This window comes from Pristiophorus japonicus, chromosome 11 (assembly GCF_044704955.1).
Source record: "Pristiophorus japonicus isolate sPriJap1 chromosome 11, sPriJap1.hap1, whole genome shotgun sequence".
Taxonomy (NCBI): domain Eukaryota; kingdom Metazoa; phylum Chordata; class Chondrichthyes; family Pristiophoridae; genus Pristiophorus; species Pristiophorus japonicus.
In genome coordinates this window covers 866,543-880,857 of record NC_091987.1, presented here as the reverse complement: position 1 = coordinate 880,857, position 14,315 = coordinate 866,543, and the positions used below count along the sequence as shown (strand labels likewise).

Below are 14,315 nucleotides of genomic sequence, written 5' to 3'. Positions count from 1 at the left end.
GAGTACTGAGGGAGGGGCGGTACTGAGGGAGCCCTGCACTGTCGGAGGGGCAGTACTGAGGGAGCCCTGCACTGTCGGAGGGGCAGTATTGAGGGAGTGCCGCACTGTCGGAGGGGCAGTACTGAGGGAGTGCTGCACTGTCGGAAGGGCAGTACTGAGGGAGTGCCGCACTGTCGGAGGGGCAGTACTGAGGGAGCCCCGCACTGTCGGAGGGGTAGTACTGAGGGAGCACTGCACACCCGGAGGGGCAGTACTGAGGGAGTACCGCACTGTCGGAGGGGCCGTACTGAGGGAGCCCTGCACTGTTGGAGGGGCAGTATTGAGGGAGCCCTGCACTGTCAGAGGGGCAGTACTGAGGGAGCCCTGCACTGTCGGAGGGGCAGTATTGAGGAAGTGCTGCACTGTCGGAAGGGCAGTACTGAGGGAGTGCCGCACTGTCGGAGGGGCAGTACTGAGGGAGCCCCGCACTGTCGGAGGGGTAGTACTGAGGGAGCACTGCACTGCCGGAGGGGCAGTACTGAGGGAGTACCGCACTGTCGGAGGGGCCGTACTGAGGGAGCCCTGCACTGTCGGAGGGGCAGTATTGAGGGAGCCCTGCACTGTCGGAGGGGCAGTACTGAGGGAGTGCCGCACTGTCGGAGGGGCTGTAGTGAGGGAGTGCTGCACTGTCGGAGGGGCAGTATTGAGGGAGTGCTACACTGTCGGAGGGGCAGTACTGAGGGAGCACTGCACTGTTGGAGGGGCAGTACTGACGGAACGCTGCATGTCGGAGGGGCTGTACTGAGGGAGACCTGCACTGTGGGAGGGGCCGTACTGAGGGAGCCCTGCACTGTCGGAGGGGTTGTCTTTCAGATGAGATGTTAAACGAGGCCCTGTCTTCCCTCTCAAGTGGAGCTAAAGGATTCCATGAGATTATTCAAAAAAGAGCTGGGGCAGTTCTCCTGGTGTCCTGGCCATTTATCCCTCTACTAACACGTAAAAACAGATTGCTGTTTGTGGGACCATACTATGTGCAAATTGGCTGCCGCATTTCCTACATTACAACAGTGACTACACTTCAAATGTATTTAATTGGTTGTGAAGGATGTCCTGAGGGTGCGAAAGGCGAGATTATATCACATTACAACAGTGACTACACTTCAAAAAAGAACTTCTGTGAAGTGCTTGGGACGTCCAGTGGTCACGAAAGGCGTTATATAAATGCAAGTCTTTCTTTTCTTTAAGTTCTTTCTTCTCATTTCATTACATCCATGACCTATGCCTCTGTGAGATTTAATTCACTCTCTCTGCTACCTCCATCCACCTACCTTCCGCATTCAACAGAGGATGGCTTTCTGTTCCGAGGAGAACTGCGCTCCTTTCTTAAACCTCTTGCAAAGGAGCAGATTGCCCCACGTTGCCCCTTAGTGCATTAATCCAAATATTCTCCATAGAGTCAACGATTAAATAGCACAGAAATAAATAAAAAATAAAGCAGTCCATATATAGTACACGTGGCGATTTTCTTGGCTTTTCAAGCAATGACATTTCCCATTCCGACTGATCCGTCGCACAAACTGCAGATGTTTAGAAACCTCAAGACACATCCTCCACTAGTGGCAGGTACACGTGGTGGCGATCGTATCATTGTACTCCTTGTAACCGATAGAGCCTTTTAAGAACTGCAACTTCATGGAAAATCCACCCCCCACACCCCCTCCCCCAGCTCAGAGGCCAGCAACTCTTTTCTCAGGCACGGAGACCCCATTGAATTGGAGGGAGTGAGATACTTGCAATTTTCAATCGGGTCGCCCCGATCCCACCCCACCCTGCCCCCCCACCCCGTCCCTACCATGGGTGGGCACAACTCCAGAGTTGCCGACATCAAATGTTGTTTTTAATTTCTTGCCTATTTGAGTTAGCGATCAGAAGTGTGCCAACTGACCAGTTTTCGTTACTCCTCTTCCCTCAGCTTGTGCCACCGTTGAACTCAGCACAGAACAGGGAGGGGAGGGCGGGGGGACTTGCTGAAAACTTGCCAATTATTAACAATACCTGACACGCATCAGTTCCACCCTCTTCAAAACCAGCACAAAACATGCGAGTCGTGATGTCTTTATAATAAATCGTTTTACAATCGTTGAAGCTAATTAGAGGCACCATGGCCTTCTGTAGTATTTCAGATGGACTACCTGATGAAATGAACAAAAAACATCTTAAGCGTCCAAGCAATACTATTCATAGAAACATACAGCACAGAAGGAGGCCATCCAGCCCGCCCTGCCCTTGCTGACTCTTTGCAAAGGATTGCACAGGATATACAACACAGAAACAGGCCATTCGGCCTAACCAGTTCATGCCGGCGTTTATGTTCTACATAAGAACATAAGAACATAAGAACATAAGAATTAGGAACAGGAGTAGGCCATCTAGCCCCTCGAGCCTGCTCCGCCATTCAACAAGATCATGGCTGATCTGGCCGTGATAGAGACGTGAATTGGCTATGATTGACTGGCGAATGATACTTAAAGGGTTGAAGGTGGATAGGCAATGGCAGACATTTAAAGATCACATGGATGAACTTCAACAAGTGTATACCCTGTCTGGCGTAAAAATAAAATGGGGAAGGAGGCTCAACCGTGGCTAACAAGGGAAATTAAGGATAGTGTTAAATCCAAGGAAGAGGCATCTAAATTGGCCAGAAAAAGCAGCAAACCTGAGGACTGGGAGAAATTTAGAATTCAGCAGAGGAGAACAAAGGGTTTAATTAGGAGGGGGAAATATAGTATGAGAGTAAGCTTGCAGGGAACATAAAAACTGATTGCAAAAGTTTCTATAGATATGTGAAGAGAAAAAGATTAGTGAAGACAAATGTAGAGCCCTTGCAGTCAGATTCAGGTGAATTTATAATGGGGAACAAAGAAATGGCAGACCAGTTGAACAAATACTTTTGTTCTGTCTTCATTAAGGAAGACAAAAATAACCTTCCAGAAATACTAGGGGACCGAGGGTCGAGCGAGAAGGAGGAACTGAAGGAAATCCTTATTAGGCAGGAAATTGTGTTAGGGAAATTGATGGGATTGAAGGCCGATAAATCCCCGGGGCCTGATAGTCTGCATCCCAGAGTACTTAAGGAAGTGGCCCTAGAAATAGTGGATGCATTGGTGATCATTTTCCAACATTCTATAGACTCTGGATCAGTTCCTCTGAACTGGAGGATAGCTAATGTAACACCACTTTTTAAAAAAGGAGGGAGAGAGAAAGCAAGGAATTATAGACCGGTTAGCCTGACATCAGTAGTGGGGAAAATGTTGCAATCAATTATTAAAGATGAAATAGCAGCGCATTTGGAAAGCAGTGACAGGATCGGTCCAAGTCAGCATGGATTTATGAAAGGGAAACCAATTTGACAAATCTTCCAGAATTTTTTGAGGATGTAACTAGTAGAGTGGACAAGGGAGAACCAGTGGATGTAGTGTGTTTGGACTTTCAAAAGGCTTTTGACAAAGTCCCACACAAGAGATTGGTGTGCAAAATTAAAGCACATAGTATTGGAGAAATGTATTGACGGGGATAGAGAACTGGTTGGCAGACAGGAAGCAGAGCGTCGGAATAAACGGGTCCTTTTCAGAACGGCAGGCAGTGACTAGTGTGGTATCGAAATGTTCAGTGCTGGGACCCCAGCTATTTACAATATAATGATTTAGACAAAGAAATTGAATGTAATATCTCCAAATTTGCAGATGACACTAAGCTGGGTGGCAGTGTGAGCTGTGAGGAGGATGCTAAGAGGCTGCAGGTTGACTTGGACAGGTTAGATGAGTGGGCAAATACATGGCAGATGCAGTATAATGTGGGTAAATGTGAGGTTATCCACTTTGGGGGCAAAAACACGAAGGCAAAATATTATCTGAATGGCGGCAGATTAGGAAAAGGGGAGGTGTAACGAGACCTGGGTGTCATGGTACATCAGTCATTGAAAGTTGGCATGCAGGTACAGCAGGCGGTGAAGAAGGCAAATGGTATGTTGGCCTTCATAGCTAGGGGATTTGAGTATAGGAGCAGGGAGGTCTTACTGCAGTTGTACAGGGCCTTGGTGAGACTTCACCTTGAAAAGTGCGTACAGTTTTTAATATGTCCATACTATACAGTATAAATGCACACAAGGCCCATACTAGAGAGAAGGTCAGTCTGTGACCAGTAACCTTTATTAGCCAGCACTGAAGTGAAAAAGGTGGGTGGAGCTTCCCCTTTTATACCTGAAGGTCCAGGTTAGGAGTGTCTCCCACCTAGTGGTCGGTGTTCTCACGGTGTACAACTTAGGTCAATTTATACATGGGTTACAATGGCAGTTGAATACATGACATCACCTCCACCCCAAAGTCTTACTGGGATCACAGGTTGAGTCTCTCTGGTGGTTTACGCTCCCTTGTAGAGCGCCTGAGTTGGGACTCCGGTTGTTGGGCGCTGGCCTGAGTGTCTGCTGTTTGCGGTGCCTCAGGCCTGTCTGGACTGCCCACAGTGACTGGGCTCTCCTCCACTTGATTCCGGTGTTCGGTCACCTGTGGTGGAGTGAACTCCACATCGTGTTCTTCCTCTGCTTCTTCTATGGGGTTGCTGAACCTCCTTTAAGTTTGATCCACATGTTTGCGGCAGATTTGTCCATTGGTAAGTTTAACTACCAGAATCCTATTCCCCTCTTTGGCAACCACAGTGCCTGCGAGCCATTTGGGCCCTGCAGTGTAGTTGAGGACAAAGACAGGGTCATTGACATCAATACATCGCGCCCTCGCATTCCTGTCATGGTAGTCATATTGTGACCAGTGCCTGCTCTCGACAATTTCTTTCATGGTGGGGTGTATAAGGGATAACCTGGTTTTGAGCATCCTTTTCATTAGCAACTCTGCGGGTGGGACCCCTGTGAGCGAGTGTGGTCGGGATCTATTGTCCAACAGGAGGCGTGATAAGCGGCTTTGTAGGGAACCCCCTTGGATTCTGAGCATCCCCTGTTTGATTATCTGCACTGCTTGTTCCACCTGGCCGTTTGAGGCCGGCTTGAACGGTGCCGTTCTGACATGGTTAATTCCATTGCCTGCCATGAAGTCCTGGAATTCAGGCGAACATTGCCCGTAGACTTTCGACCGTGGCAGAGAATGTGCTTGAATTAAAAATGTCACACTCGATCCATTTGGAGTAGGCGTCAACTACAACCAAAAACATTTTTCCCATGAAAGGACCTGCGTAGTCCACATGGATGCGTGACCATAGCTTGGCGGGCCAGGACCAGGGGCTAAGGGGGGCTTCCCTGGGCGCATTGACCAGCTGGGCACACGCGTTGCACCTGCGAACACAAAGTTCCAGGTCTGCATCTATCCCTGGCCATCAAACGTGTGACCTGGCAATTGCCTTCATCATGACAATGTCCGGGTGCTCATTGTGGAGTTCTCTGATGAACACCTCTCTGCCCATCTGGGGCATGACTACACGGTTTCCCCACAGTAGGCAATCGGCCTGAATCGAGAGTTCATCTTTGCGCCTGTGAAATGGTTTAAATTCCTCAGGGCATGCCCTGTACGTGGCTGCCCAGTCCCCATTCAGGACACATTTCTTGACTAGAGACAATAGCGGGTCTCTATTTGTCCAGACTTTAATCTGACGGGCTGTCACGGGTGAGCCTTCACTTCCGAAAGCTTCAACAGCCATGACCATCTCAGCACCATGCTCGGTAGCCCCCTCAGTGGTGGCTAGTGGGAGCCTGCTGAGTGCATCGGCACAGTTTTCGGTGCCCGGTCTGTGCCGAATTGTGTAGTCATAGGCGGCTAACATGAGTGCCCACCTCTGTATGCGGGCCGACGCATTTGCATTTATGGCCTTGTTGTCGGCCAAAAGGGACGTTAGGGGTTTGTGATCTGTCTCCAGCTCAAATTTCCTGCCAAACAGGTGCTGGTGCATTTTCTTTACTGCATATACACATGCAAGCGCTTCCTTTTCTACCATCCCGTAGCCCCTTTCTGCCTGGGACAGACTCCTGGAGGCATAAGCTATCGGCTGTAACTGACCCTTGCCATTGACATGCTGCAACACACACCCGACACCATAGGACGACGCATCGCACGTTAAAAAACAAGTTTCTTACATGGGTCATATAGCGTTAACAGATTGTTGGAACATAACAAATTGCGTGTTCTATTAAAAGCCCTTTCCTGGCTGTCCCACCAGACCCATTCACGACCTTTGCGTAGGAGCACGTGTAGCGGCTCTAGCAGCGTGCTCAATTTGGGAAGAAAGTTACCAAAATAGTTCAGGAGCCCCAGGAACGAACGCAGCTCCATCGTGTTATGGGGTCTGGGTGCTCTCTGGATCGCTTCCGTCTTGGATGCAGTAGGGCTGATCCCGTCTGCTGCTACCCTCCTCCCCAGGAATTCTACCTCTGGAGCTAGGAAGACGCACTTCGCCTTTTTCAGTTGCAGACCTACCCGGTCCAGTCTGCGTAGCACCTCCTCCAGGTTGAGGAGGTGTTCTTCAGTATCGCAATCCGTGATGAGGATGTCGTCTTGAAAAACCACCGTCCTTGGAATCGACTTGAGGAGGCTTTCCATATTTCGTTGGAAGATCACGGCGGCCGAGCGAATACCGAACGGACATCTGTTGTACTCAAGCAACCCCTTGTGTGTCGTGATGGTGGTCAGCTTCTTCAGCTCACTCGCCAGCTTCTGGGTCATGTAAGCTGAGGTCAGGTCCAATTTTGAAAAAAGTTTGCCACCGGATAGTGTCGCAAAGAGGTCCTCTGCTCTCGGTAGCGGGTACTGGTCTTGGAGTGACACCCGATTGATGGTGGCCTTGTAATCACCACATATCCTGACCGACCCATCCGCCTTGAGCACCGGCACAATCGGGCTCGCCCAGTCACTGAATTCGATTGGCGAGATGATGCCTTCCCTCAACAGGCGGTCCAATTCGCCTTCTATCTTTTCCCGCATCACGTACGGCATCGCTCTGGCCTTGTGGTGTACTGGCCTGGCGTCCGGGTTTATGTGAATCACTACCTTGGTCCCCATGGAAGTGCCAATGCCGGGTTGAAATAGTGAGTCAAATTTGTCCAGGACCTGTGAGCATGATACTCGCTCCACAGAGGAAATTGCATTGACATCGCCCCATTTCCAATTCATGACAGCAAGCCAACTCCTCCCCAGTAGTGCGGGACCGTCCCCCGGGACAATCCAGGGTGGCAACCAGTTCTCCGAACCTTTGTGGGTCACGACTACCGTGGCGCTGCCTAGCACCGGAATGATCTCCTTTGTGTATGTCCGTAGCTGTGCGTCAATTGGCGATAATTTTGGCCTCCTGGCCTTGGACGCCCACAACTTGTCGAACTGTTTGATACTCATCAGGGACTGGCTGGCCCCCGTGTCTAGCTCCATTGATACTGGGATGCCATTGAGGAGCACATTCATCATTATCGGTGGCGTCCTGGTGTATGAACTGTATACGTGCTCCACATGAACTCGCTGAACTTCAGCTTCTAGCGATTTCCCCCAGTGTCCATTTGGCCTCGTAGGGCTTACATCGGGCCCGTCCTCCTCGTACATCAACCTGGCTGCAGGCTTCCTGCACATACGCGCTAAGTGACCGCTGACGTTGCAGTTTATGCAGGTATATTGCTGATACCTGCAAGCTCTGGCTGGATGTTTGCCTCCACACCTCCAACATGAGCCGTTGTTGGAAACAAAAGGTCCATTACCAGTCGATCGTCTCTGACTGTCTCTGTAACTGTCCTTAAGCGCACCATTGACAGGTGTTGATGGCCCGATTACTGGCCGCATAGTCCATTGCGATGGCATGAATCGCCGTTCAGCTCGCCATTGTCTCTGTTGAATTCCCCCTTTGGGTTTGACTACATGCTCGGGCATGTCCGATTGCCCTTGTCTGTCTGGAGAACTGTGTGCCACGTTAACAATGTTGACTCCCTGTTCATTTGCTGCATTTAAACCAAAATTTTTGTCAAACATCATTCTGGTCTCTTCCTCCCCTGAGATAAATGTCTGGGCTATCAGAGCCGCCGCTTCCAAGGTCAAGTCTTTGGTCTCAATCAGTTTCCTGAAAACCCCAGCGTGCCCGATGCCCTCAATAAAAAAGTCTCGCAGCATCTCCGCTCTGCATGCATCTGGGAACTTACATAGGCTCGCCAGTCGCCGGAGATCTGCCACGAAGTCAGGAACGCTTTGCCCTTCTCGCCGCCGGTGCTGCTCGCCGGTTTAAGGTGTTCCCCGATCAACTTACTGAGCTCTTCGAACGGCTTGTCCGCCGGCTTCTCTGGCGCTAGGAGGTCCTTCATCAGGGAGTACATTCTGGATCCACAAACCGTCAGGAGATGAGCCCTGCGTTTGTCGGCCGAATCCTGTCCCAACCATTCCTTAGTGACAAAACTTTGCTGTAGTCTCTCAGTAAAATCATCCCAATCATCACCAACACAGTACCTCTCTTCTGTGCTGCTAGTGGCCATGCTCGCGTGGTTTAAATCCCAGTTTCTCGTCGCCAATGATATGTCCTTACTATACAGTATAAATGCACACGAGGCCCATATTAGAGAGAAGGTCACTCTGTGACCAGTTACCTTTATTAGCCAGCACTGAAGTGGAGAAGATGGGTGGAGCTTCCCCTTTTATACCTGAAAGTCCAGGTTAGGAGTGTCTCCCACAAGTTCACCCCCTTGTGGTCAATGTTCTCACGATGTACAACTTAGGTCAGTTTATACATGGGTTACAATGACAGTTGAATACATGACAGTTTTGGTCTCCTAATCTGAGGAAGAACGTTCTTGCTATTGAGGGAGTGCAGCAAAGGTTCACCAGACTGATTCCTAGGATGGCAGGACTGACTAGGCTTATATTCAATGGAATTTAGAAGGATGAGAGACGAACTCATAGAAACATATAAAATTCTGACGGGATTGGACAGGTTAGATGCAGGAAGAATGTTCCCAATGTTGGGGAAGTCCAGAACCAGGGGTCACAGTATAAGGATAAGGGGTAAGCCATTTAGGACCGAGATGAGGAGAAACTTCTTCACCCAGAGAGTGGTGAACCTGTGGAATTCTCTACCACAGAAAGTTGTTGAGGCCAGTTTGTTGGATATTTTCAAAAGGGAGTTAGATGTGGCCCTTACGGCTAAAGGGATCACGAGGTATGGAGAGAAAGCAGGAATGGGGTACTGAAGTTGCATGATCAGCCATGATCATATTGAATGGTGGTGCAGGCTCGAAGGGCCGAATGGCCTACTCCTGCACCTATTTTCTATGTTTCTATGTTTCTATCCTTGGTCGAATAGCCTCCCGGTCCCGGTCCCCACTCCTATCCCAGGCTGAACGACCTCCCCCCTCCCAGTCCCCGCTCCTAACTATTCCCAAAAGGCTCCCTCCCCCACCCCCCCACTCCCCCTCACCTCTCTGCTGCTGCTGTCTGGGCCCTGGAACTGCATCTGCTGCACTGATTTACTTACCTGTACTGATTTTATTAATTGCCCAGAAGGTTTTTCCACAGAGGTCACATAGGCCAGCCTGAGAAGCATTGGAGTAAATCGGAGCTGGCCAAACTTGCTTAAATGGCCTGAATTGGCGTGGGTGGCAGGTTACGCCCCCTATGACACAAAAAATAACTAACCTAAAAAAATCTAACTGAGTTATGCTGGCGCACAATCTTTGGGCAAACTTTGATTTTTTATTTTAGGCCAAAAAAAGTGGGGAATGCCAAAACAACAACGCAAATCACTGAGGAAAATTGAGCCCAATACCTCTGGAGATAAACCCTAGTGTTTGGTTTGCTTTCTTTCCAGCCTTGCTAACCTGTGTCGCAACTTTTAGTGATTGTGTATTTGTATCCGAGATCCCTTTGTTCCTCTCCCCCACCCAGACTCTACCCTCCCAGTAATAAGTGACCTCCCTATTCTTACTACCAAAATGCAATACCTCACATTTATCTGTGTTGAACTTTATTTGCCAATTACATGCCCATTCTGCAAGTTTATTAATGTCCTCCTGTAATTTGTTGCAGTCCTCCCCAGTATTCACTATCCTCCCAATTTGGTGTCACCTGCAAATTTAGAATTTGTGTTTTTGATTCCAAAGTCTAACTCGTTAATATACATTGTGACCAGCAGTGGTCCCAGCACTGATCCTTGTGGAATAGCCCTACTCTCTGCTTTCTGTCTTGAAGTCAGCTAGCTACCCGTTCTGCAACTTGTCCCCTGACTCCACATTCTCTGACCTTGTTCATCAGTCTATTGTGGGGTACCTCATCGAAGGGTGTTTGAAAATCTAGATAAATCATATCTACTGCATTGTCTACTCTCTCTGCTACCTCTTCAAAAAATTCAATGTTAGTCAAGCAATAATTGTTTCCCTTTGAAATCCATGCTGAATATCCGTTATTATATATTTTTTTCTGGATGTCCTATTTTCTCATGTAGTGGGGATTCCGTTATTTTTCCTACCACCGATGTTAAGCTGACTTGTCTATAATTCCCTGAACATGTTCTATCCCCCTTCTTAAATATAGGTATTAAGAGCTATCCTATCTTTTCCTTTTTAAGTGGGTCCCACACTTTAGGAAGGATGTCTGGACACTGCAGAGGGTGCAGAGGAGATTTAAGAGAATCGTTCCATGGATGCAGGGCTTCACTCATGTGGAGAGATGAGAGAGGCTGGGGTTGGAGCAGGGAAGGTTGAGGGGAGATTTAATAAAGGTGTTTAAAGTTAAGAATGGTTTCGATAAAGTAAATAAGGAGCGACTGCTTCCAGTGGCAGGAGGGTCGGTAGCCAGAGGGCTCAGATTTAAGTTCATTGGCAAAAGAACCTGAAAAGAGATGAAGAGAATTATTTTTTCTCAGAGTTGTTATGACCTGGACTGCACTGCTTGAAAGTATGATGCAAGCAGATTCAATAGTAACTTTCAAAAGGGAATTATATAAATACTTGAAGGCGAAAACTTTTCAGGGCTATGGGGAAAGAGCGAGGGGGAGTGGGACAAACTGGATAACTCTTTCAAAGAGCCAGCACAGCACGATGGGCCGAATGGCCTCTTTCTGTGCTGTAAGATTCTATGATATATATGTCCAATTCCCACTTGGAATGCACAAAGTAGTATTCAACTATAACATACAGTCTCATGCTCCTGAACAGGATAGCGAAAAAGTGCTGCGGCCTTTCTCATTTGCCTCTGTTTCATTCAGGCTACCAAAAAGTACTGCATTGGCTGTAAATTGGTTTGGTACGTCCTGAGATTGTGAAAGACGCTATATAAATGTAAGTCCTTTCCTTTGCCTTATGATTCAGGCAAAGATTAATTGTGCTCGCTCCATATTGTAGTCATGCAATACTTTAACCTCACCAATTAGCAATGGATCAGGTCACCAGTGTATTCGAGAAACATGCCCAGATAGTGTCTCCACTTGCTTTATTCGGTTTGAACAAACTGCCCACCTCCTGTCAGAAATCCATCACTGATTAGATATTTGTCCATGTAAAAATTGCATATTTGAATCGCACATCTTAGTTTTCAATCAAAGACTCAAATTTCATAAGAACATAAGAAGAACATAAGAAATAGGAACAGGAGTAGGCCATTTGGCCCCTCGAGCCTGCTCCGCCATTTAATAAGATCATGGCTGATCTGATCATGGACTCAGCTCCACTTCCCCGCCCGCTCCCCATAACCCTTTATTCCTTTATCGCTCAAAAATCTGTCTATCTCCGCCTTAAATATAATCAATGACCCAGCCTCACAGCTCTCTGGGGCAGAGAATTCCATAGATTTACAATCCTCTGAGAGAAGAAATTCCTCCTCATCTCAGTTTTAAATGGGCGATCCCTTATTCTGAGACTATGTCCCCTAGTTTTAGTTTCCCCTATGAGTAGAAATATCCTCTCTGCATCCACCTTGTCGAGCCCCCTCATTGGGCCCAAGTTTCCACAGGATAAAAAACGGGTGCCCCTCCGAGCTGGGCGCCCGTTTTTCGCGCCTAAAACGGCGCTGGAAAAAAACCTCGCAATTCTGGAGCGCCCTGCAGCTCCTTGTCTGTTTGGCGCGGCGCCCAGGGGGGCGGAGCCTACACTCGCGCCGATTTTGTAAGTGGGAGGGGGCGGGTACTATTTAAATTAGTTTTTTCCCTGCCGGCAACCCTGCGCGTGCGTTGGAGCGTTTGCACATGCTCAGTGTGAAGGAAACATTGACACGCGGCCATTTTTGTAGTTCTTTGTAGCTGTTTAATTTTTGAACATTTTTTAATAAAAGCACATTGCCATCAGCACATCAGCACTGAGGCTTCTCACTGTCTCTTTCCCCTCCCCCGCCCCGTGGGAAGAACGGGCGCCTCAGGCTGACTGCAGAATTCTCCCTACCTGAAGCACTTTCACACAGGTAGGAAGATGGATTATTTAATCTTTTCTTTGCTTATAAATGTTTATTCAGGTTGGATTTATTTGTATAATATTTGTAGAAATATAAATAAGGATTTATTGTAGAATTTAATGACTTCCCTTCCCCCCCCCCCTCCCCCCCCCACCTCGTTCTGAACCCCTAATTTGTAACCTGCGCCTGATTTTTTAATGTGTAGAACAGGTTTTTACAGTTCTAAAAAAATCTTCACTGGTTCCATTCTAAGTTAGTTTGGAGTACATTTTCACTGATGAAACTTTCAAATCAGGCGTCAGTGGCCGGACACGCCCCCTTTTGAAGAAAAAATTCTGTTCCAAAGTAGAACTGTTCTACCTGACTAGAACTGCAGAAAAAAAAATGTGGAGAATTGCAATTTCTAAGATAGTCCGTTCTCCACCAGTTGCTCCTAAAAATCAGGCGCAAATCATGTGGAAACTTGGGCCCATTATCTTATAAGTTTCAATAAGAGCACCTCTCATTTTCCTGAACTCCAATATGTAAAGGCCCAAAATACTCAACCTATCCTCATAAGTCAACCCCCTCATCTTTGGAATCAACCTAGTGAACCTTCTCTGAACAGCCTCCAATGCAAGTATATCCTTCCTTAAATACGGAGACCAAAACTGTATGCAGTACTCTAGTTGTGGCCTCACCAATACCCTGTACAGTTGTAGCAGGACTTCTCTGCTTTTATACTCTATCCTCCTTGCAATAAAGGCCAACATTCCATTTGCCTGCCTGATTACTTGCTGTACCTGCATAGTAACTTTTTGTGTTTCATGCACAAGGACCCCCAAGTCCCTCTGTACTGCAGCACTTTGCAATTTTTCTCCATTTAAATTATAATTTGCTTTTCTATTTTTTCTGCCAAAGTGGATCACCTCACATTTTCCCACATTATACTCCATCTGCCAAAATTTTTGCCCACTCACTTAGCCTGTCTATATCCCTTTGCAGATTTTTTGTGTCCTCCTCACAATTTACTTTCCCACCCATCTTTATATCATCAGTAAACTTGGCCACATTACACTCGGTCCCCTCATCCAAGTCATTAATATAGATTGTAAATAGTTGAGGACCCAGCACCGATCCCTGCGGCACCCCATTAGTCACTGTTTGCCAACCAGAAAATGTACAGCATTTATTTTGTTTCCAAATCCAATTAGCTACTTGGGAGTAGGAATAGAGGTCTTGCACTGAAATTGCCCTGTGAAAAGGGTTGTAAACCTTATTTAAATACATAAATAAATACTGCCATAGTTTTTATTTTTCAAAGCTGAAGTTCATCAACCAGAAATCCAGAATGAATTAATTTTTTTAACTAAAAAAAAAATTGACGCTTTAACTGTGAGGTTGTGCATTTTGGTAGGACGAATAAGGAGGCTACATACCGATTGGATAATAAGAGGCTAAATGGCGTCGAAGAGCAAAGGGATCTCTGGGTATGGATACACAAATCACTAAAAATAACGAGGCAGGTTAGTAAGGCCATAAAAAAAGCTGACCAAGCACTGGGGTTCATTCTTAGAGGATAGAATTGCAAAGCAAAGATGAATATTAAACTCGTATAGAACCTTGGTTAGGCCAGGCTTGGAATAATCTGCACCGTGCTGGGCTCCATATAAAAAGGATACAGAGGCACTGGAGAAGGCACAAAGGATGATACCACAACAGAGAGGATATACTTGTTAGGAAAGACTGCACAGGTTGGGACTCCTTTCTCCAGAAAAGAGAAAGCTGAGGGGTGACCTGATAGAGGGCTTTAAACTTATGGAAGAGCTGGATGGAGTAGATGTAGAGAAACAGTTTCCATGGTGGGGAACCCAGAACTAGAATATAAGATCATAGAGTCATAGAACGGTTGCAGCACAGAAGGAGGCCATTCAGCCCATCGAGCCCGTGCTA

General features: G+C 47.4%; 1 protein-coding gene across 1 annotated transcript in view; it reads right to left on the bottom strand.

Annotated features, from left to right (window-relative positions):
- Positions 1-14,315, bottom strand: part of LOC139276388 (transmembrane protease serine 2-like) — a 125,643-nt gene that overhangs the window by 29,523 nt on the left and 81,805 nt on the right. The window contains exon 11 of the mRNA XM_070894313.1: positions 2,035-2,171. Within this exon, the coding sequence (XP_070750414.1) occupies positions 2,035-2,171 (137 nt within the window). The remainder of the gene's footprint in view (positions 1-2,034; positions 2,172-14,315) is intronic.